The sequence below is a fragment of the Mastigoproctus giganteus genome, chromosome 5, assembly GCF_048544385.1.
Source record: "Mastigoproctus giganteus isolate SK-2022 chromosome 5, ASM4854438v1, whole genome shotgun sequence".
In the NCBI taxonomy this organism is placed as follows: Eukaryota; Metazoa; Arthropoda; class Arachnida; order Uropygi; family Thelyphonidae; genus Mastigoproctus; species Mastigoproctus giganteus.
Genome location: NC_143579.1, coordinates 134,509,623 through 134,533,062, shown reverse-complemented (window position 1 = coordinate 134,533,062; position 23,440 = coordinate 134,509,623). Strand labels below are relative to the sequence as shown.

General features: G+C 38.5%; 1 protein-coding gene across 1 annotated transcript in view; it reads right to left on the bottom strand.

Moving 5' to 3' along the window:
* LOC150085713 (uncharacterized) overlaps positions 1 to 16,021 on the bottom strand; it is a 36,646-nt gene extending 20,625 nt beyond the window's left edge. The window contains exon 1 of the mRNA XM_090374196.1: positions 15,913 to 16,021. Within this exon, the coding sequence (XP_090230322.1) occupies positions 15,913 to 15,952 (40 nt within the window). The 5' untranslated portion in view covers positions 15,953 to 16,021. The remainder of the gene's footprint in view (positions 1 to 15,912) is intronic.
* Positions 16,022 to 23,440: the final 7,419 nt, after the last annotated feature.

Here is a 23,440-nt window from a genome sequence, read left to right as displayed (position 1 = left end):
GAGGTTCAGCTCTATGTCAAGTATGGAGGTCGGGATTCTTTTCTTTAGTCGAAAGCAGAGGCCTCGGAAGATCACAGCCAAATCCAGCGGGATTGTCCCCGCGATGACTTGGATGGCCTCCGTGGACACAGTGCGGCAGAAACGATGGGTGGCAAGGATCATACTTCTTTGCATTGATTGGAGTTTCTCTCGCATTTTCACAATAGTCACTCGGTGAAACCAGGTCCCTGCAGCGTCAGTTACAATCGGCAAGAATACAGCTTTATAGTATAACAGGAGCGTCCTGCGAGACAGTCCCCACTCACATCTCGAAATCCTAACTATGGATGCGGTGAATTTCTTGACTTTTGTACTCAAGTGCTGGAGGTGGGGAAAAAATGATAACTTGTGGTCTATAACTACTCCTAGGACTTTAGTTTGCAGGACCAGTGGTAACTGAGTGCCATCGATCCTGACCTGAGGGGGCCTTCTGATGTCAAGCTTCGTTTTAAAGATGATCATATTAGATTTTGCTGGATTAATATGGAGTTTGTGCAGTCTCGCCCAGGAAGACAGATGGTCGAGGACCCGCTGAGCATTCATCTCAATTACTGAGCGAGACCGACCAGAAACAGTGATGGTGAGGTCATCTGCGAAGGCTATTATTTTGGTGTTTTCAAATATATTGCTGAGCCAACTTTGTAGGACCATGTTCCAAATTAGGGGGCCCAAGACCGAACCCTGGGGACATCCCCTGTGAACAGGCCTGGAGACCTGTTGATGCTTGGATTTGACAATAATGGTGCGTTCAGTAAAGTAATTTCTAAAAAGCTTGCTTGTATAGATTGGCCGGACAATATGCTTGACGGAGGCATTGAAAGGCACTCTCCCACCATACTCTGTCGGGTGGATGGAATTCTGCAATTTTTTATGATCGAATGTTTAAGTACTTTCAACCGCTTCTCTTGATCTACAACAGATGCCTCGCTGATCATTACTTCCCACCACAATGGAATAAGTACAGAGTGCATCCCATCTCTAAAAACCAATTTGCCACACACGTCAGCCAGTTTAGACCCATCTTCGTTGCCTCCAGTCCCTTAAAAACTCTCGTAAAGGCCTTGCTACCCACAATTACTCACCAAATCCTCCAGAAAAAAACCACCTGACATCTATTATGCCATCCCAGGAAAATCATCAATTATCAACTTGGCTGCTACCACTTAACGCATCCTCTCAGTATTCGAACAAAGAGCCGAGCTTGCAGCTACATATCTCGACATAAGTGCAGTCTTTGATGCTGTGTCAATCTAACTCCTATCACTTAAAGAAAAATTTCACATTCGAGATAATATGTTATGCTTTCTCGAATCGCTGCTCTGTCACAGAACACTTATTCTCGCCCAGGAACAACACACCTTATTCTGTGACATTACTGATGGAGTTCCGCCAGGGGGGTGTCCTATCTAGTGTTCTATTCACGGCTATTATCGTGCCCATCACTGCCTCCATGAATGGCCTCTTCTGCTATGCTGATAATCTCAAACTGCTGACGCAAGTTAACCCTGGCGACAACCCTGCTCAGCTCAGCAACAGGATCAATTCAAAGCTTAGGAACCTTGAATTGTACCTTGCAAGCTTCAAACTTCAAATAAACCCACAGAAGTCTGCTCAGGTTTTATTTTCCCTTAAATTCGTGCCAACACTACTCAAAGTTTCACTAGGGGGAGGGGGGTTACCAATACCAAACGTGTTTTCGCGCACAGACCTTAGGGTTCTATTTGATTAAAAGATGTCCTTTGTCAACAAGATCGACAAAATCAGTACCAAATTTTCTCGTCTACGGTGAATCTCAAAGCAGCTGCTGCTTTACGTTCGACATCCCCTCACTGTTAAAAATTCCATCACCTCCACGATCTATCCCACCATTCTCTATGGTGCAGAAATATGGGCCTCAGCCACACCTACAGACCTTAAGCGTCTGTACATCGCTGAATACTGGTTATTAAAATGGGAAAATACTAAGCTTCGTTTGCCTGCCACTACCACAACGGCAGAAGCACACGAAATACCGAGGGTGAACTTCCTGATCACAATAAAGAGGCTGTTCTTCAAGGCCACACTCCTCACCGACCAGATATCATCTGCAAACATTTGGAACGCCTATTCTTGGAGAATCCCACATTCATTTTTTTTTTTTTAAATTTATTACCCACAAGATGTATGTACATCAAGTAATATTCAAGATTTATGTTTGTTAATTGTTTTGTTATTTGGTTTTTAGGAGCATTAGGAACTAAGGCCATAACTCCGGGGATATGCGGTGGTCATTCCCTGACCTTTCCGCATCCTCCGTATTTGGTGGTCACGGGCTCGAACCCCGGTCTAATCAAGAAGCGTGTGCTACGCACTGCTGCTCCTGCCCACATGGCTACGGAGGCGCCACAAGATTTATATGCAACAGTTATTTATATATATTTATACGCTCTCTGTACATATATTTAACATTGTGTGTGTGTGTGTGTGTGTGTGTGTGTGTGTGTGTTCTGGAAGCGGGGTAGCTCCCAGGCATAAATAAGCCCCTCTCCACCTTAATAACCTGTTGTGGTGTAGAAAGAAATTACATAACGGGCCTGTCCTGAAAAGAATATAAAAGAAAGGTGGACGTTTTTAACACTGTATTTGCATATAGCACAAATCTTGCAGCCACCGGAAGTAGTGGTTCCCGCACTCTCGCTCTCAGGTGGCCCAAACCTGAGAACTTGCCAAAAAAAAATCATAAAATTTAATTGAGTAGTCAAATTGAGTGGTCAAACAAACCCTTCAAATGAAAAGCCTGTGTGAGGTATACAATTTTGAATAGAATTATACCGAAAATTTGAAAAACAAAAAAGCGGTAGTTGAGATTAATAAAAGACAGTGCAACCATGAAAATCTGGCTATACAAGACATTATTACAGTTCACAACCAAATCAAGCATTAAACTCAGCAGGTTCAAACATCAACGAAAGCTCTACTGTAATAATCTTCTTGGGAATACCCCGGAAGTTAACATTCGTCAACTAATCAAGGATCCCACAACCAACTAAACCAAACTATTATTTTTACCACCGGAATAATTAAATTCATCTGCCATGATGTGTCCTATGTCTGTTAATTGCGTGTGTTCTGTGGTCGATTTGTCTGCTTTTCTGGACGAAAAACTCCAGTTTTTAGGGGAAAAACATTGCTATCTACGCCTAAGACCGACTAATTCAGCCACTGAGTGAAAAAAGCCCAGAAAGTTCCTTGCGTCATCGACGGGATTCGAACCCGGGCCTTTTTCCACCCGATGTGGGGAGGACGGTGACGATACTATTGTGCTACACGCACAAACCCCAAGGATACCACATGTGTGTGTGGACATGTGTTTTTGTAAGGAGCGGTTCCTAGAACGTCAATTCAACTCCGCCTCGTATCTCTGTCAAGAAATGGCGCCTCCGTAGCCAGGTGGGAAGGAGCAGCAGTGCGTATCACACGCTTCTTGATTAGACCGGGGTTCGAGCCCGTCACCACCAAATACAGAGGATGCGGAAAGGTCAGGGAATGACCACCGCACCGGAGCAATATGGCCTTAGTTGCTAATGCTCCTAAAAACCAAAAAACAACAACAACAACAACTGTCAAGAACTGTATTACTACAAATGGCTAGATATGTGAGTAACGTAGGTTTGTGTATATTATGTATGTGTTCTGTTGTAGTGTTTGGCCTCTTGGCTATCCAGAAGCATCAGTCACCTGGACAGATGATTCTGGGTACTCGTCGACACCACGGGAAGGTAGGTCAGTCCCAGTGAAGCACGTACTGTCTCAATTCGAGACTGATTCACCTGATGTTGCCAAAATGTGGGCCAGATTCCTCTGGGGGTCCATTCCAGCGGGCAAAGAAGAGAGAAAAGATATATAATAAAAAATTAAATAATAATAATAATAATAATAATAAATAAATAGAGAAAAAAAATCCCGTGGTGCAATAAAAAAAATTTACGCTAGTTAAGAGGGTGAAGAAAAAAAAAGAGAAAAAATGAAGATAAATAAATAAATAAAAGTTTTAAAATTAATAAAATTAAATTTTAAGCTACTGGCTGGGGATCCCCATTCGTAGCCTGTGTTATTCTGTAGTAGGTTTCCTGCACGTGAATACTTGTGTCGAGAAGTTCTTGACGCAAGTATTCACAAGCAGGCAGTCAGGTTCTCTTGTGTCTGTAGCAGAATGTCCAGTTGGTTTTCAGTGACAGGGAAGGTATTAGCTGGGTCTTGCCTCAGGTCCTCGTAGAGAGCGCACTCGAAGAGAACGTGGAACCGTTTCTCCTTGGCGCCACAGTAGCAAACGCCTATGGGTATTAAGTCTACTTGGAAGAGCTTCTCGTTCAATGAGCCATGCCCGGTGATTAGGAATGATGTTTCTAGAGTTTGAGAGAGAGTCACTTCTGGGCTGACTTAGCGGAGGGGAAAGTGACATCCGAAGTAGTCTCCTTGTAACTGCTTCAAAGGTGGAAGTGTCCCATCTTTTAGCATTACCATTAGCATTGCAAGCATATAACCGCTCCGTACAAATCCAGCATCAGCCAAAAAAAAACCCACTCCCATTTCCCCCCTACGTTGGTTCAAATTACCTGTCCAGCTGAGCCTTAAATTTATTTAGGCTATCAACTTCCACAACAAGGGGTGGAAATCTATTCCAACAACCAACTACCCGCTGGCTAAAGGCAAACTTCCGCACATCTATCCTACATCTTCTCTTTCCTCAATTTGAATTTATGCACTCTCAGGTGATTATTCTGAGCAAGAGGAAGAATCCCATCAGCAGCCAGCATCCTCAAACCATTTAAGGCTTTATACACCTCTATCAGATCACCTCGCCTGCGCCTAGTCTCCAGACACGGTAATTTGCAAAACTTAAGCCTTTATTCGTAAGAGCAATCCTTTGTTCCATTCACTAATCTTGTTGCCCTTCTCTGTACTCATTCCAGCAGCTCTACATCCTTCTTGAAATGAGGCGTCCAGACCTATATACAGTACTCAAGGTGTGGCCTGACCATTGCGTTATACAAGGGAATAATCACCTCCTTATCCCTGCTAGAAAAATTCCTGTATATCATTGACAAAACACCATGAGCTACTCTTGCAACCCGTCTGCACTATTCAGAAAACTTCATATCTGCCTGCACAATTACCCCCAGGTCCTTTTCATTCTCTACCACTGTCAGTGTAGTACCACAGAGTTGATACGTTACTCTGGGGTTAATGTTTCCCATATGTAGAACATTTACATTGGTCATTGTTAAACTTTATTTGCCACCTCTCAGGCCATCTGCTCAACCTTTCCAGATCCTGTTGCAGCAGCAAAGCGTCAGTAGTGTCCTTAACAACCCTGCCAACCTTTGAATCGTCTGCAGACTTGGATATTAAGCTTGATATACCATCATCAATATCATTTATAAATGCAGAAAACAGTAATGGACCCAAAGCTGAACCATGAGGGACTCCACTAATAAGATTAGTCCGCGATGAGCAGTGTCCATTGATTAGCACTCTCTTTCTTCTCCCCCTCAAGTACACCTAGAGTACTGTATACAGGTCTGGAGGCCTCATTTCAAGAAGGATGTAGAGCTGCTGGAACGAGTACAGAGAAGGGCAACAAGATTAGTGAATGGAACAAAGGGTGCTCTTACGAAGAAAGGCTTAAGTTTTTCAAATTACAGTGTCTGGAGACTAGGCACCAGCGAAGTGATCTGATAGAGGTGTATAAAGCCTTGAATGGTTGAAGCATGCTCAATGATGATGGGATTCTTCCTCTAGCTCAGAAAAATCACCTGAGAGGGCATAAATTCACATTGAGGAAAGACAGATGCAGGATAGACGTGCGGAAATTTGCCTTTAGCCAGCGGGTGGTTGGTTGGTGGAACAGACTTCCATCCCTTGTGGTGGAGGTTGATAGCCTAAATAAGTTTAAGGCTCAGCTGGACAGGTATTTTGAACGAACAGAGGGGTGAAGTGGAAGTGTGTTTTTTTTTTTTTTTTTGGCTGATGCTGCATAAGCTTACTTTCTTGCATCAAATACCTCTACTAATGCTAATGCTAATGCTCAACCATCCCTTTATCCATAGCAGCAATTTGCCTCCAATGCCACACTGTTTCAATTTGTGCAGCAGTCTTCCATGTGCAACAGTATCAAAAGCCTTTCTAAGATCCAAATATATAATATCAAAGTTATTCCCTGCATACAGGTCTTTTGTGACTGCATCATAGTATCCAATCAAATTGGTCAGGCAAGACTTTCCCTTAAGAAATCCATGCTGTGTCCGAGCTATAACTGAAGTCTTGTCTAGATGATCCTGCAGTGCTTCTTTAACCAGTGCCTCCATTAATTTTCCTGGAACAGAAGTTAAACTCACAGGTCTATAATTACTTGTCTCAGCCGTTGTGAATTCCTTTGTGAATTGGGGTCACGTTTGCACATCTCCAGTCTATGGGTACGTCCCCTGAGTCCAAAGAAGCTCTCATAATTATGGCTAAGGGTTTGCTGACTTCCTTTGCTGCCTCCTTTAATATAACTGGATAGATCCCATCCACCCCGGGTGCCTTTTTTATGTTTATCCTCAACAATTTCTCCTCCACTTTCCCCTCAGTTATTACAAAATTATCTAGCTCACTGCCAGAGTTTACTTCACCTCTGACATTCCCCTTCCTGAATAACTCCTCATGTGTGAGTGCAGATGCAAAATATTGATTTAGTTTGTTAGCAACCTGAGCAGGATCATGAACAGTTGAACCATCGATATGAAGTGGATCAATCTGATTCAACCCTTTCCTTCTAGAGTTTACATAAGACTAATGCTCCTAAAAACCAAATAACCAACAAATAAACAGTTTACATAGGTAAAGAACTCTTTTCTGTTTTTCTTTGCATCCTTTGCCATACATTTCATAGTCGGCCTTTGCCTGCCTAATCTCCTTTGTGACTTGGTTACAGACCAGCTTATATTTTCACATCATCATAGGCCTCCATGTCAGCCATTAATTTGTATGTATCCCATGCATTTTTCTTCTCTGCCATACTTTGTATGTCCCATTTAGGCCTAAACCTTGAACAATATTTCTTAGTTGGTATGTACAGCCTAGTAGATGCCAACATAAATTCTTTGAATGCTTCCCATTTTGAATTTGCTGTTGGTAACATCATCAGTTGATCCCACTGCATAGAATTTAAATACTGTCTCAGTCCATCGTAGTCGCCTTTACGAAAGCAATAACCCTTCCCTTTACCCCTAATGGTAGTTACCTTTTTGAGTAAATCCCACTTCAGCACACTGTGATCACTGCCACCTAGTGGTTCCTTTATCTGCAGATTCTTAATGGATGAAGAATCACTACTGATAATCAGATCAAGAGTATTACTCCCTCTAGTTGCCTCCCGAACATGATGATATAGAAAGCAATCATCCATTATATCAACAAAAGCTTTGCTAGTGTGTGAGTGACCAACCCACAAATTCCGGTCAATATCTGGGAAATTAAAATTCCCCATTATAAGACTCTCTGATTTACTGGCCCACTCTATTTCCCTGAACAGTTTCTTATTATACTCATCAGAGTCATTAGGCCTATAGCACACTCCTACTCTCAATTTTGATCTTCCAATGCTTATGTCACACCAAACTGAGTCGACACTGCACTGTCCAGCGATGTCGACTGGCTTCACTTTCTTGGATGTTATGTATATCTTAACTAATAGTATAACCCCTCCTCCCTTCCTATCTTGTCTATCCTTCCTGTACGCATTGTACTCCCCAAATTCTAGTTCTGCATTCCTTATTTCTGTGTGACACCACGTCTCTGATATCTCAACAATATCTGTCTTTGATGTTCTGAGCAATAACTCAAATTCATCAAATTTCTTTACCAAACTCCTAGCATTGGTGTACACGCAAGTATGCATGCAGCTGTTCCTATTCTTAGCTACCCTAACACAACCCATGTGTTTACTTGTACCGCAATGACTCCCTTGTCTTGTCTTGTCTGCCAGATGTTTATCCTCTCATTATAACATCGTGTTTTCTCTACCTTGGGGCCAGTGTCCAGGTTTAGCTCAATGTCCAAGATCTTGGTCGCAATTTTCTTCCTGATTCTAAAGGTCAGGCCACGAAACGTTAGGTATAGATCCGGTGGAAGGGTCCCAGCTAAGACCTGAATGGCAGTAGTGGATACTCTCCTGAGTAGCCAGGAGCATTGTCCGTTGTATAGAACCTAATTCGCCTATCATATTTACCAATCTAGCTCGGTGGAACCAAGTATCTTTAGCATACGACTCGATCAGAAGGAAGAATGCTTTATAGTATAGCTGGAGCGACCGCTTGGACAGGCCCCCATTCGTTCCTGGTGATTCTGATGATTGAGCCTGAAACTTTTTTCACCTTGGAACTGAGATGGATGAGGTGAGGGTGAAAGCTTAATTTGTTATCAAGAACCACTCCTAGTGCAGTGTTCTGTGTCCCAAGGATCCCACATTTCATTCATTTATTAATTACACACAATACACAGTCTCGATATTATGTACTTCAAAGCATATACATGATTTATATACAAGATATATTTACATATAATTCGATGCTCTAAACATATTATTAAACACTCGTGTGTACGTGTCTAAGTGTGTTCTGTGTTCTCTAACCTGAGTGGTTCCTGGGCATAAGCCCGACTCCACCTTGAAACCTTGTGAATGTGTAGAGTCTTTACAAAGCAGGCCTGAAAAGTATGATGAATTACCTGGTTCTGGTTTTACTGTAGCGCAATTCGCGCATGAAATCCCGCACCTACCGGAGGTAGTGCAATATGAGTGGGTGCCAGTAATCCCCTTTCCTCAGGTTAACCATACCAGGGAGCCAGCAGGGAAAAAAAAAAACTTGTAATCTGTATGGCACAACTACAAACTTCAAAATCACAGTTCAATTGAATATCTCCCCATTTTCTGTTCCCCAAGCACTGGAACCTCAAAAACAATTAGGATACTGTAAATGTACAACTGTCCGCCATGGAAAAACAGAACCATTAGAGCACCACACCCGACACAATGAATCAGGTCCAACACCCCAGAATCCAGAAGGAAGTATTCATGATCGCAGCACAAAAGATAACTATAAGAGCACCAGACCCAACACCATGAATCAGGTACAGCACTCCAGTCGCTAACCAGAGTTAGAATCTAATAGTTGAAGCCAATGTTATCCAAAATCACAGGACCGACACAAGGAATCGAGTCCAAAAAGACACTCCATGAAGACACTCTGGTCACCAGGTTTTCCCCTCAAAGAAAGGCTATAAGAACAGTTCTTTTGCAAAAACAGCAGCTGAAAACTCCCGAAGTGAATTAAAGCAGTCACAATTTGTAATAAGTAAATGTACTGTATCACCCGATAATCCAGGAATATGTGCCATCAAACTTTGCCTTTGATCTTCATACTCCCGACATAAAAAATTACATGCATCCAAGTCTCTTGTTTGCCACATGTATAGAACGGATCAGTCTCCAATCCTCTTTCATATAATTTGGCCCTAAGTGAGCCATGCCCTGTTAACAAAAAGGAAGTATACACAATAGGCTCAAAACAAGACACCACGGATTTTGAACATTGCCTAGTTCACGTGACAGTTCCAACAGCACCACTTTCCCATCTGGTCTGCCATAGTTCCATTAACTGATTCAATATTCGTTGTTTTTCTTCTTTAATATTATTCTCCAAATCGATTATGATGTCCAAAAACATTAACGACATACCATTTTTCAATTTGTACCAAAAACCTCTGTAGACAATAAATACATCCAATGGCATGGTACCAGCAATTACCCGTAGGGCGTTTGTAGACGTTGTTCTAGGTACTTTCAGTGAAGTTAATAACATAGAGCACTGAAGTGATAAAAGTTTCAATCGAATCCTAGTTTTATTTACCACAGAAAACCAAGCAACAACCGCATATGCCATTATCTGGAGAAAAACAGTCTTATAATACAATGACAACACCCTCTTATTCAATTCCCACTCCTTGAGAGAAATCCTAGCAATGGAGGCAGTAAAGTGTCTTGCTTTTACATTCAGGTGTGAAACATGTGGCAAAAAGGAAAGTTTGCCATCCATGATTAATCCCAAATACTTAGTTCTAGCCATATAAGGAATCTGGACTCCACCTAAAAGAACTCGTGGAGATCTGCCGTAATCAAATTGTTTCTAGAAAACCATAAAGCACGTCTTACTTGCAGAGATCTTCAATTTGTTCAATCGGGCCCACTGAAATAAATCGTCTAAAACTGACTGTATTTTTCTTCCAATATAAGTCTAGAGCTCCCAGAAACTCCAATCACAAGGTCATCAACGTAGGCTATCTTAGCAAACTCTGTACCCTACTTAACAAGCCACTGATCGAAAACTGCATTCCAAATGAGAGGTCCGAAAACCGGACCACCGGCAGACAGATGATGTGCACGCGCAGTAACAAATCTGTCTAGAAAATATGACCTCATAGTATTAAATATATAACTATTATACTGTGCAAGAGATCGAAGGGCACTTTCCCACCACACCGAATCAAATGCTCCTTCAAGGTCTATAAAGACCATAACAACATATTTATCAGAAGAATCCTTGATGTAGTTTAAAAGAGCCAAGCGTAAGATCGTCACCTGCACTTGTGGCTCACCGCAATAGGCTAGCACTCACTGACAGGTTTCTCCCCAAGCAGGTGCTCGCCGCCCTGAACTGTGTAGATGCTGACCTTGATACCTGATAAAGAACAAGAAAGACAGATTCAACTTCATCAAGGCCTTCTTCGCTCATGATCTCTAACCCTAGAAGGGGTTTACGATGCTCCCGTTTCCTATTCCTACGCTCCGTGAACATAAATCAAACTGACATCTATCACTTTTCTATATTCCTCAATCCTTAATATATTCATTATTTTGTTTTGTATTTGTATGCTGAACTTGTACTTGTATGCTACATTTTGTAGTCTGTTTATTCAAGCTCCAATATGTGAACCTCTGGCGCTGGTCGCCGTGATGAGATATTGTGTTGTATGTAATTCAGTACTTCACAATAAAGATTTATTTATTTATATGGACGAGGTGTTCGTGGCCATTCTTCACAGCTCAGTGATGCTGCTCTCCAACATCTCATTTTCTTGTCTACCTTTATCTCATTTATTATGGAGTTGGAAGGTGATCATGCTTTCCTATTTCTGAATGTCCATATTCGGCCAGTCCATATAAGTTCACGATGGAGGACTTTCGTTTATCGAAACCAATGTGCAAAGGACAGTTTACTGATTATGAGTCGGAGCATGCCCCATACATCTGTACAGCACTACATGAGTTTTTTATACCAATTCTCGGATCGATATGAAAATCGATCGGAAATTTTTTTTGGATTTTTTTTCCTTCTCAATTTTATTACTAAATAAAACATATTGCAAAAGGAATCAGGTCGAAAGGCTATTTAATCTTGGAGTTATTCAAATTCAAAGAGCATTCTGGACAGGTGGAAGGAATATACAAATTATTCTTTAGATTAGTTGTTTGAACGCCCACATAGCGACATTACTACATTACATGCCTCTTATCTGTAAACTCCTGGCCTTTTGACCGTGAAAGGGAAGTTCAACACTATTTAACCTTGTGACCAGTTGCAATCAAATTTTGTTGCAATAAAGATTCTCTATCTCTCTCATATTGGTTATGTACAACTTCCTAGAAACCATTGACGGCATCATAAGTTGCAGTCAACGGTAGTTTCCAAGATTAAATCCATATTTACTCGTTGCAATGTGCAGATTGCGGTTAGCGAGTCACTTGACCGGAATGCGGGGTTCGTTATACAGGCAAGATAGACAGTAGCTTTGAAATCGTATCTCAGAACATCGGTGGGAGGGGGATGCTATTCGCCAAGTAAATTTCGCACGTTCTATTCCGATTCCGTTGAGCATTGTTGGCGAGAATATCATATTAATTTTGAGATTTTAGATAGTATACATGATTCTCGCTTTGGTTATGCAGCAAGCATGGATGGAAATACCTGTGCAATGTTTTCGTGAATTAGTGGACTCAATGCCTCGCCACGTGACTTCCCATATCCGGGCGAAAGGTGGGCCTACCCGTTACTAGGTAGGTATCCCATGATTTCTACCCACTCAGTGTACTATTTCTCCAGAATCAAATGTCTGCTATTTTATTTTCATTTTGTGTTTCCCTTATTCCTCCTCCCCATTTTTTTCCTTGCTCGTTTCCTTTCTTACTTTTTGGGGTTCCCCACCAATACCTGTATTTTTGATACTCACCGTTCACAGTCCTCGTTGGTTTGTAGTTATTGCATGTTGTTACATGTTTCCTGATCTGTTGAGACATGTAATATAATGTCGATTGGCGACAGTTTTCAGTGCCCTTGACACTGATAAAGGTCTCTCCGAAAGCTGCTTTATGTGTATATTTTGTTTTTATCGCTTTCGGTGCTTGTATTTTTTGTAAATTCTTATTGTTTTTATTTCATATATTTTAGATATTAATTGTATTTTAGATTTTGTCACTGTAGTTTAGAGTTTAGTTTCTTAACTGTATTTTAATTTTTATCCTATAAAATACAATATAAAAGAAGTATATTCCCGAGGTACAGGTCTTTTTGTTAATAATATTGCAGTTTAACGGAAAATAATCTTTTGTAATATCCAAATAAATAGCACCTTGTTGCAATACATTATCAAGGGCCCTCATCCGTACAAAAAATCCATGCAATAGATCCGTACAAAAATTAAGATTTCAGACAGTTGGTCTTCCTCTTTATGAAATCACGACGTTCTTCATAGAATAAGCTACTATACCTGATTAAAAACTACATTCTCTGGGATTTTAGCCAGACCTATAAGATTTATTGGACAATAAATAAGATACACTGATCTGTCTACTCGTTTTTATAAATTGGTGCTAAAAAGCTATTAAATAATTATGAGTATAGTTCCTGTTTTAAATGAAAATGTAATTATAAATATATGTAATAGTTAAAAAAAAAAACATTAAAAAAGAGTGTTTTCAAAGGTTACTGAAATATTGTTAAGTTCATTATCATACCACGTTCGTAATTGAGAAGTGGTCAACTTTAGACAAATTTTCTCTTCATAGATTTCTCCTCAGAAATATTATAAAAGTCAGTTAAAGGAACGAATATATACTATTCTACTGCGCTTTTCATTTACTGTGCAATGTAAATTTCTGTAATAGTTTTTAAATTCGGTTAAAGATGAACCATTATAAAAGTTTTTTGAAATATAATTTAACAAGCTATCCATAAAATTACCAAATATCATTCAGTTTTCTTTTCTAACCGATTGAAACAGAAAATATGGGAATTTATATGTGAATTTTGTAATTTTTCTGCTGAGATCTGTATAATTTTAAACATTTCTTTGCATTATCAACTATATGAATATAAAATAACACCACCGAAATTGTCAGCCACAGACATTTTTAAGACATGGATTAGTAGCATCAGTGTTCAATCTGTTGATTCCATGACTAAGTGGAGAATATTCCTTCATTTTGATTAGGAGACATCAAGATAAGGTAAGTAGCATCTCTTAAACACCCAGGTCAACTGAAGAACAAGACCATTTAGGCTATTGCAGGTGCGACCAAAGAGCACTCTCCCATCCCTGTGATAGATATAAGCTGGTCGGTAACCAAGTCACAAAGGAAATTAGGCAGGCAAAGGCAGATTATGAGAAATCTTTGGCAAAGGATGCAAAGAAAAACAACAAAGAGTTCTTTACCTATGTAAACTCTAGAAGGAAAGGGATGGATCAGAATGGTCCACTGGATACTGATGATTCAACTGTTAATGATCCTGCTGAGGTGGCTAAAAAACTAAATGAGTATTTTGCATCTACATTCATACATGAGGAGTTATTCAGAGAAGGGAATGCCAGAGGTGAGTTAAACTCTGGCAGTGAGCTAGATGATTTTGTAATAACTGAGAGGAAAGTGGAGGAGAAATTGTTGAAGATAAACATAAAAAAGGTGCCCGGGGTGGATGGGATCTATCCAGTTATATTGAAGGAGGCAGCAAAGGAAGTAGTAAACCCTTAGCCATAATTATGAGAGCTTCTTTGGACTCAGGGGAGGTACCCATGGACTGGAGATGTGTAAATGTTACCCCAATTCACAAAGGAGGATCAAAGGGAGACACAAGTAATTATAGACCTGTTAGTTTAACTTCTGTTCCAGGAAAATTAATAGAGGCACTGGTTAAAGAAGCACTACAGGATCATCTAGACAAGACTTCAGTTATAGATCGGACACATTTGGATCTTAGAAATGCTTTTGATACCGTTGCACATGGACTGCTGAACAAATTGGAGCAATGTGGCATTGGAGGCAAATTGCTGCTATGGATAAAGGGATGGTTCAGTGGGAGAAGACAGAGAGTGGTAATCAATGGACACTGCTCATCGTGGATTAATGTTATTAGTGGAGTCCCTCAGGGTTCAGTGTTGGGTCCATTGTTGTTTTCTGTATTTATAAATTAAATTGATAATGGTATATCAAGCTTAATTTCAAAGTTTGCAGATTATACGAAAGTCACTAATGACAGTACGCTGCTGCAACAGGATCTATAAAAGTTGAGCAGATGGGCTGAGAGGGGGCAAATGAAGTTTAACATTGACAAATGTAAAGTACTACTTATGGGAAGCAGTAACCCCAGAATAAGGTATCAACTCTGAGGTACTACACTGACAGTGGTAGAGAACGAAAAGGACTTGGGGATAATTGTGCAGGCAGATATGAAATTTTCTGAGCAGTGCAGACAGTCTGCAAGAGTAGCTCATGGTGTCTTGTCAGTGATATACAGGAATTATTCTAGCAGGGATAAGGAGGTGGTTATTCCCTTATATAAGGCAATGGTCAAGCCACACCTTGAGTACTGTATACAGGTCTGGAGGACTCATTTCAAGAAGGACGTAGAGCTGCTGGAACGAGTACAGAGAAGGGCAACAAGATTAGTGAATGGAACAATGGGCTGCTCTTACGAAGAAAGACTTAAGTTTTGCAAATTACAGTGTCTGGAGACTAAGCACCTGCGAGGTTATCTGATTGAGGTGTATAAAGTCTTGAATGGTTTGAGCATGCTCGCTGCTGATGGGATTCTTCCTGTTGCTCAGAATAATCACCTGAGAGGGAATAAATTGAAATTGAGGAAAGACAGATGTAGGATAGATGTGCGGAAGTTTGCCTTTAGCCAGCGGGTAGTTGTTTGGTTGAACAGACTTCCATCCTTTGTTATGGAAGTTGATAGCCTAAATAAATTTAGGGATGAGCTGGACTGGTATTTGGAACGAACGGAGGAGTGAAGTGGGAGTGTTTTTTTTTTTTTTTTGGATGATGCTGCATAAGCTTGCTTTCTTGCATTGTATGCCTCTACTAATGCTAATAGATGAACGCAGATTAAAAAAAAATCGATTAACATAACATCTTTCTTGGAGATACATGCATTAGAGAGAAAGGTTAGATCCAATTTGAAAATTTGTATGTGATAATGAATACATTCTTCATATGATCATTAAATAAACAACAACGTTTCATTCACCGCGTATTACATTCCCACAACTAACATTTTTCGTTAAAATTGAAAGACAAAAAAAAATCTTAAAGGAAAACTTCCATGCCTTCATAAAAAATCATAAGAAACTATAATTCAAAAAATAAATAAATAAATGAAATAGACAGTGTTAATCGGGAGCCCAACACCTTCATTTTTGTCAATAAAATTTTGTTTTCCAAAGAATCCCTCAAGAGGTTGTCCGCAGGCGCATCTTAAATCAGTGAATTCATGCTTGAGAACGATTCTAATCACTTACCCAAGGTTACAGAGACTACGAAAAGGCAGAAAGTCTTCATGGCTAAAAGGTATAAATCTGGCGATCCTGCAACACACTTCACTCTCTTCTGAATAGTAATTTATTATCATGATGCTTCGTACGCTTTCTAGGTATTTATATATTTACGTATATTTTTTATTTGTGGGAGCGCATGAAATTATCTAATTTCACCTTGCCAGTGAAAATAATGTTTATATTTGTGAGAACGATTAGTTCTTTTATGCCCTTAGCTCAGCGGACCTCATCAAACGACTTTCTGAGAAATAATACAAGAATGATTACAACAAAAAAAAAAAAAAAAGCAGCTGATATATGGGGAAGAAGGAAAGAAAACAACAGCAGGATAGTGCGAAACAACACGCGAATAATTCACGCATAATTTAACACAATGCCAATCAATATGATTAACTTAAAGCATCATTCCATTAGATTATGTTTAGGGTTCGAAATTTTGGACAAAACCTTAAAATTTCCAGTCTGGTATACTCAAACGGTCTCCCTTAAATCGACCAAGGATGTAATATTTGAGATTAACTTTGTAATTTCCTCGTGATAATTACATTTATTAACAGCATTAAACAAAGGAATACCATCAGCACCTGTAAGTATATGCAAGGGGCGGTGTTTGTACAGCTGAGAATCCATTCTGAGAAACGCCATAGTCGGTTAGCAGTTTCTCATTTAAAAATGCCTTATGAAATGTGTTTAAAATAAATAATTTGACTCCATGAGTAAAAGAAACAATGAGCCACGACACTGATAACATCATATTTATATTTCTTAGTATAAGAAGTCTTCTTCGGAATTCGTACAAATTTGATGACAATTTTTGTATGCAACAAAGTTAGTATACGAAGCCACTGACATTGCAATGGCTTCAGTCAATTTTAAGTGGTTCAGTTTTCTCAGAAACTGCAATACTCTGCTCGAAAAATTTAACAGAACACGTAAAAAATGTCGTGTAACTCGTACAGCTTGCGATGAAGTCGGACAAAATATGGTATGGTGGTCTACCATAAAATAACGATGAAATGAGGAGACAGTGGAAAACTTAGGGCAGAATTACCAAAATGTGGTAATTCTTATTAAAATCAAATTCTAATTAAAATTATACAAAAGTTGATACAAGATGCTCGAAAATATGACCATAAGACATCAGTATGGTGTATGATCTCCTCCAACGATTAAAAAGGATTACAGCGGTAAACCATGCTCTATATAAAGGTGCCTATGAGATTATCTGGCAACAAATTCCATTCTTCCAACAGCGCAGACCTTAGCTTACCAAGTGACCAAGGAGCTGGCTGTCGGCGTGAAATATTACACCCACAAATGTTCCATATGATCTAAGTCTGGGTTCATGCTAGCCACGGCAGTCGTTGGATATCTTCAGTTTCAAGATATTCCTCCACACTTGAGGTCTATGTGCAGTGATACTTTTCTTTCATGAAAAAAATATCTGGAAAAACTGCACCCCTAAAACGTCGCACATAGAGTTCGAGGATCTGTTCTCCGTACCTCTGCGCAATTTCAGTAATCCTATCAAAAACACAAAGAGAGGTGCGGCCGTTGAGCATCATTCCGCACCGCACGAGAACACCGTCTCCACCCTAAGCGTCCCTTTCTCTGATGCTGGAGGGATGACACAGCGTTCCTCATTATCTCCAGATAATATAGCGACTAGAATCTCTTTGTAGGTTAAAACAGAACTCATCAGACAATTAGCCCTAGCATCGTTGCTGTTATGGGTATTACACCAAGCATCTATGTAAAACCCTTCGCTGATTGCAATAAAGATACATTAACAGAACTAACCCATCTTAACATAGTCCGGTTGGAAATATTACCCCTGTGGCCTCAGTAATCTCAAGAGACAGTTGATGACAGAACTTTGTCATGCTATTAGAGATAGATAGCCGTCTTTTCTGGTTGACATAGCCCTCGGGCGACCTTGGTCAGCTCTTCTTGTAATGGTTCCTGAAACTGCTTCCATAGTAGCGAGATGACACTGGGTGACACATTAATAAATAAATAAAATCTTTATTGTAAGGTTCACCGGTACACGCACGTACCACGACTTTCCATTACCCTTCACGGCACCATGCCAGGGGTTAACAAGCAGTAGAGATAACCTCGCCGGAAGTAAAAACATTACATTATAGGCAGATTATGTATATAAAATAAACCAACTTCTTATAGCAGATAATATTACTTGGAAGGAAACCTAATACAAAAAATAAATAACTAAAATAATACAAATTGCGATAACAAAAGATAATTTCCTTGAGTTAGGTTTTCTGATGATTCGTTTTCATAGATGATACTTTTTATCATCTGTGATTTTAAACAAGTCAGTATCCAGGAATTGAACTACATGGAGCTTCTGATAAGGGAGGAACCGGTATTTTTTTTTTTTTTTTTTTTTGTAATTGGTTATCCAGTTTTCTCTCTGGCCGCTGACTACGGGATATCGTAGATGACTTTATATCTTCTGACTACTTCGCTAATGCTGGTGTTCCCCAAGGTTCTGTTCTTTCTCCCGCGCTTTTCCTCTTGTATATTAATGACATTCTTCCATTGATGGGTAATACTATCCATAGTTTTGCTGATGATAGCACATTGCATTCCAACTTCCAGTTTGAGAAACCTTGTCCTGTACCATCAGCTTCAACTATCCGAATGCCCACAACCAATTCTTTAAATGCTGATTTGCAGGTAATTTTTCCAGTCGGACAAAGAGAACTTAGTTGATTTCGATCCTTTTGAAACTTAGTCTGTCTTATATCTCGCAAAAAGCATTCTTCTGCCTCTATGCTTATCTTCGATGACATTCAGATTTCTAGACATGATCACATATCTCTATTAGGGATTACCCTGAATTATAATCTCTCTGGCATAAGCACATTGGAAATATTGCTTCCTCCACATCTAAAATAAAAAAATAAAAAATGAGTTTTCTATTTCGCTCTCGGCGTTACTTTTCTTCCAAACAGCTGTTCATTCTTTACAAACATGAAATACGCCCTACCATGGAATGTTGTTCCCACATCTGGGGTGGTGCCCCAGAAACCACTCTTAGGCTTCTAGATTCAAAGAGGGCAGTTAGGTTAATTAATAACTCATTTTTAACGCAGTCCCTCCACTCTCTTTCTCATAGCGCTCTGTTTCTGTTGCATGCCTTTTCTATCGATAATTCCATAGACGTTCTGTTTCTGTTTCTGCTGTATGCCTTTTCTATGGATAATTCCACAGACACGGTTCTTCTTTATTGGCTTCCATAATTCCCGCTCTCTCTCTTCCAAACCACATTGAACACGTGCCGCAACCAGTCAGCATCTTTTTATTGTCCAACTTTTCTCCTTCTTCATTTATTAATTCAACTTCCGTTTTCTGGAACAACCTCCCTTCATACGTCTTTACTGAAAATTACAATCTACAGAAATTCAAGTCTAAACTTAACAGGTATCTTCTTTTGTCTTCCCAACTTTCAACCCACGCAAGATACTAAGTTCATACAAGAAAAAAATGCTGACTTTTTCTCGTGAAACACGCATAAGGGGGGACATAAACTTCAATTGAAAATGGATAATTTCAAGATAGATGTACGAAAATTTGCATTCAGCCAGAGAGAATTGACTGTTTGCACAAACTTCTATTTGGTGTCGTGGAGGTAGTTAGTTTGAATAAATTTAAGGAATAATTAGGCAAATTATTAGAAGAGGATGGGAATATGAGGTGGGTAATTTTTTTTTGTATAAATCAGTCAGTTTGGCTGTACGTCAGAAAACGAGAACAACTAGCTGTGTAGTTCATATGCCTTACTTATACACTGGTCTGAATCACTTGTTTGTCCAGAAAGGTCAATATAAACTGAAATATAACAGAAAATGGACACAGTATAGCAGACAAAGAAAACAGTGAAGCATATTTTTTCAATAATTTTGACAGTAGAAATCAATTTTAAAATTTAGAGTAGGATTATTGCAATATATAGTAATAGACTTTCTGAGATGAGGCCTCCTTCATCTTGCGAATTTATGGCGAATTGACTAGTCAGATAATAGAGTACCAAATCTGTTGCCATTTGAGATTTGTAAATCGTGTTAGATAATCTTCAATAATTAGCTAAAATTATAATAATGGTCCTAATTCTCTTTTAAAGGGAATTTTATTTTTAATTTAAAGAGAATTTTTAATTCTCTTTAAATTAAACATGAAATTCTAAAAGAACCTTACAGCAGTGCAGAACAAATTTTAATTCCTATTTAAATTATTTTAATCATGATAAAATCAAATCTGTATATTTTGAAATAAAGTAATTTTAACGGAATGGACCGCAATCCATGCTGTATTTAGTGAAACACATCTAGTGAATTAACGAATGCTGTTATTTTTTAAATTTCAATAAAGACATATAATCGAAATATTAATAGAGAATACATTGAAAAATTCTTTGATATTTATTAATATAAAATAAAAGCGTATCAAAAACACCTTATTTTATTTACAAACTGCATACCAATTATGCGAAAAATGATATCGTCTTCAAAATAAGATGATTTCATTTTAAAGATTTCTTTTAAACCTTCAAAAAATGAAATAATCATCACCGTTCGTTTGCTCTTCAGCAGTTCCTGAAATTCCCTAATTCTGCAGGAACTTCAGGAACTGCTGAAGAATTTTTTTTTTCTTTTTTACTAACTTTGATTTTGCAATGTTTATATGACTGAATATACATTCCAGGTAAGCATTAGAATGAGACAATGGAAGTACCGTTAAAGCAAACCGAGAAAGATTTGCACCAGTAGCACCTCTGTGTTCTGAGGTTTCAATCCATTTAACCTGAATTTTTTTTCCATTGAAAGTCAATGCGCGTAAGTTTTCCTGCATCTCTGTAGCAAATACTTTTGCTAAGTTTAGAATATTTTGCTTTACACGATTTAGGCCTTTACTTGCACTTAAAAACATTGACTTTAAGACAATAACGGTTTCTGGCAAACGTTGACAAAGTTGTTTTTATGAGTTCAACCAATAACTTCGGGCAACTAGCGCGAATATTTTTTATCTTCATCTGAAAGTTTGCAATCATATATTACCTTTTCGAATTCATAGACCAAGTACAGCTTCTTAGCTAAATTATTTTCAGTTATAATATCAGTAGTGATTTTTGTTCCTGGAATAACAACCTTTGAGCACATAGAATCAATTAAATGTACTAAGTCAATCAGCAATTTTGAATGGTCATTTACTTCAGCTTCAAATTTCTTATTAACCGTTTGTACTTCTCCAAGAATTGGTTTCAAAACTAAGAGAAAGAATAAATTTTTCATATCACTAAACAAGAAATATAATATTGCAGCTGTATAATTTCTTCGTTCATTTCTTCTGACAATTTCAAAATCATTCACAAGTTCACAGTAGGATTCTCACTATTGTAATTTCAATTGACATCCATCTTGTCGGACTACACTGAATTAACTTCAAAGGAAGAAGTTATTCATTAAATCTGTCATTCATTAAACTATAAAGCTTCTTATATTTAGCCAGAACAGATGAATGTGAGATCCAATTGTGTTTCTTTAATAAGAAAATTAAGTTTCCTGGCAGTCGCTCATCAACAGCATGTGTCACCGCTAGTTGGAGTGAATGACATACACACTTTATAAGAAGCAGATGGGGAAACTGAGCCTTTAATTTCTTATACACACCATTGTTATTAGCAACCATTACGGATGCATTATCAATATCAAGTGCAATAAGTCTATACAAATCTATTCCATTATTTTTAGCGATGTTTTCAAAGATTCATATATTCCTTCTGCATTGCATTCATTGAGTTCAATCATATTTCGTAAATTAATACAAATAGATTTTCGAAATTCGAATAGTGCTGTATTACAATTCCCAACATTTTTACAAAGCTAATATCATTATTTTCATCGATAATTAAACTGAAATTTCTATTTCCTAAGTCAGATGTTAAATCTTCCACGAAATATGGTGCTATTTCTCCCATTTGAAATATTACATTCCTCGCTGTCCGAAAAAAAACTAAATTTACAAAGGTCACTCAAATGATCAACTACAGTAGTTGCAAGCACAATACACAGCTATGAAAAGTGCTATGCTGCTTTCTGCCTTTGCACCTTCTGTTTAGCGAATTTTTTCGAATGTTGATACTGATGCTGATTGCCAATGGGCTCTTCGGATTTCTTGTGTTTCGTTGTATCACGATGCATTTCAATATCACTTAAATAAATTTTCTGTTTATACTCCGGGACGACCACACTCTCAGAGGAGTTCACAACATAGACAGAATACAAGAAACAGCACCGTATTTAGCAATCACGGGCTTGAACCCCAGTCACTCAAGGCACGTGTACTTATGAACCCTTGCCTGACCATTCGGCTACGGCGGCTGTGAATTTGGCTGTTAGCGTGAATTTACAATATTTACAAAAACATTTTAAACAATCACCATCTAATTTGTAGAGCCAGTTCTTATATTTTAGCGTCTTTGAGCCATTAATCGCGAAAATGTTGAATATATTTTTTGCTCATTTTCACAAAGGGGTAAAATTATGCAATATTGTTTAACATTAAAATTCACAAGAATAAAAAATAGTCATGTACTAATGTACTCAAAGTAGCTAAACCGTCACAAATGGCGGTTTAGCTACTTTGGTTTAGCTACTAATACTACTAGTATTAGTATTAGTAATACTAATACTAATACTAAATGAAAACGACAAATTTTCGTCAGCACTCTGTGTTAAACGTATTCAGAACAATGGATTCCGTGCGGAAACGATTTCAGTTACCGCATCTATGTTTTGGATAGAATAATGCAGTAAATCGAAAATTGTGAAACCAGCATTAAGCGATCCTTTGTTAGTTTTCCATTTTTTGTTATCATAACAAATAATGATACTGTAAAACAACAATATAAATATCAATACTGTATGCACAAAAAATAAATCCTTGAATTTTAAAAGAAATTTGCAGACACGAGGCACCATTTTAGTTGAAGCAATATTTACATAACCAATTTACAGTGCAATACTATTATAGTAACTGGGAACAGGAAATGTCGGTATGTGCCATCAATTAGAGTAAGGTTACATGGTTTCGCTGTAAAGTTTTGGTTTTGATGTTTCTTTAAATTACTGTAACTAAAGATGCTTTGCCAGTTTAGTACTAGACAGTGTTAAAAATGTCGCAGCACAGAATTTCGCCTTAAAAGAGGGCATTTTTCGAATGAAATAAAGAAATGCTTCAATTATGGGGCTAGAAATTCTGAAAAAATGCCAAAACAGCGCCAATAGCGTATAATAAAATAAGAAGGCGCTAGATAAAAAGAGCCAAATGTAGCGCGAAAAGCGCAAAAATGGAAACCCTGCTCATGAGTAGCACAAATAACACACCACACCAGGTGGAAGAGGCCTTTGTTCGAATCCCATCAATGACGTGAGAAACTCTTATGGGCTTTTTTCACTCTATGGCCAAA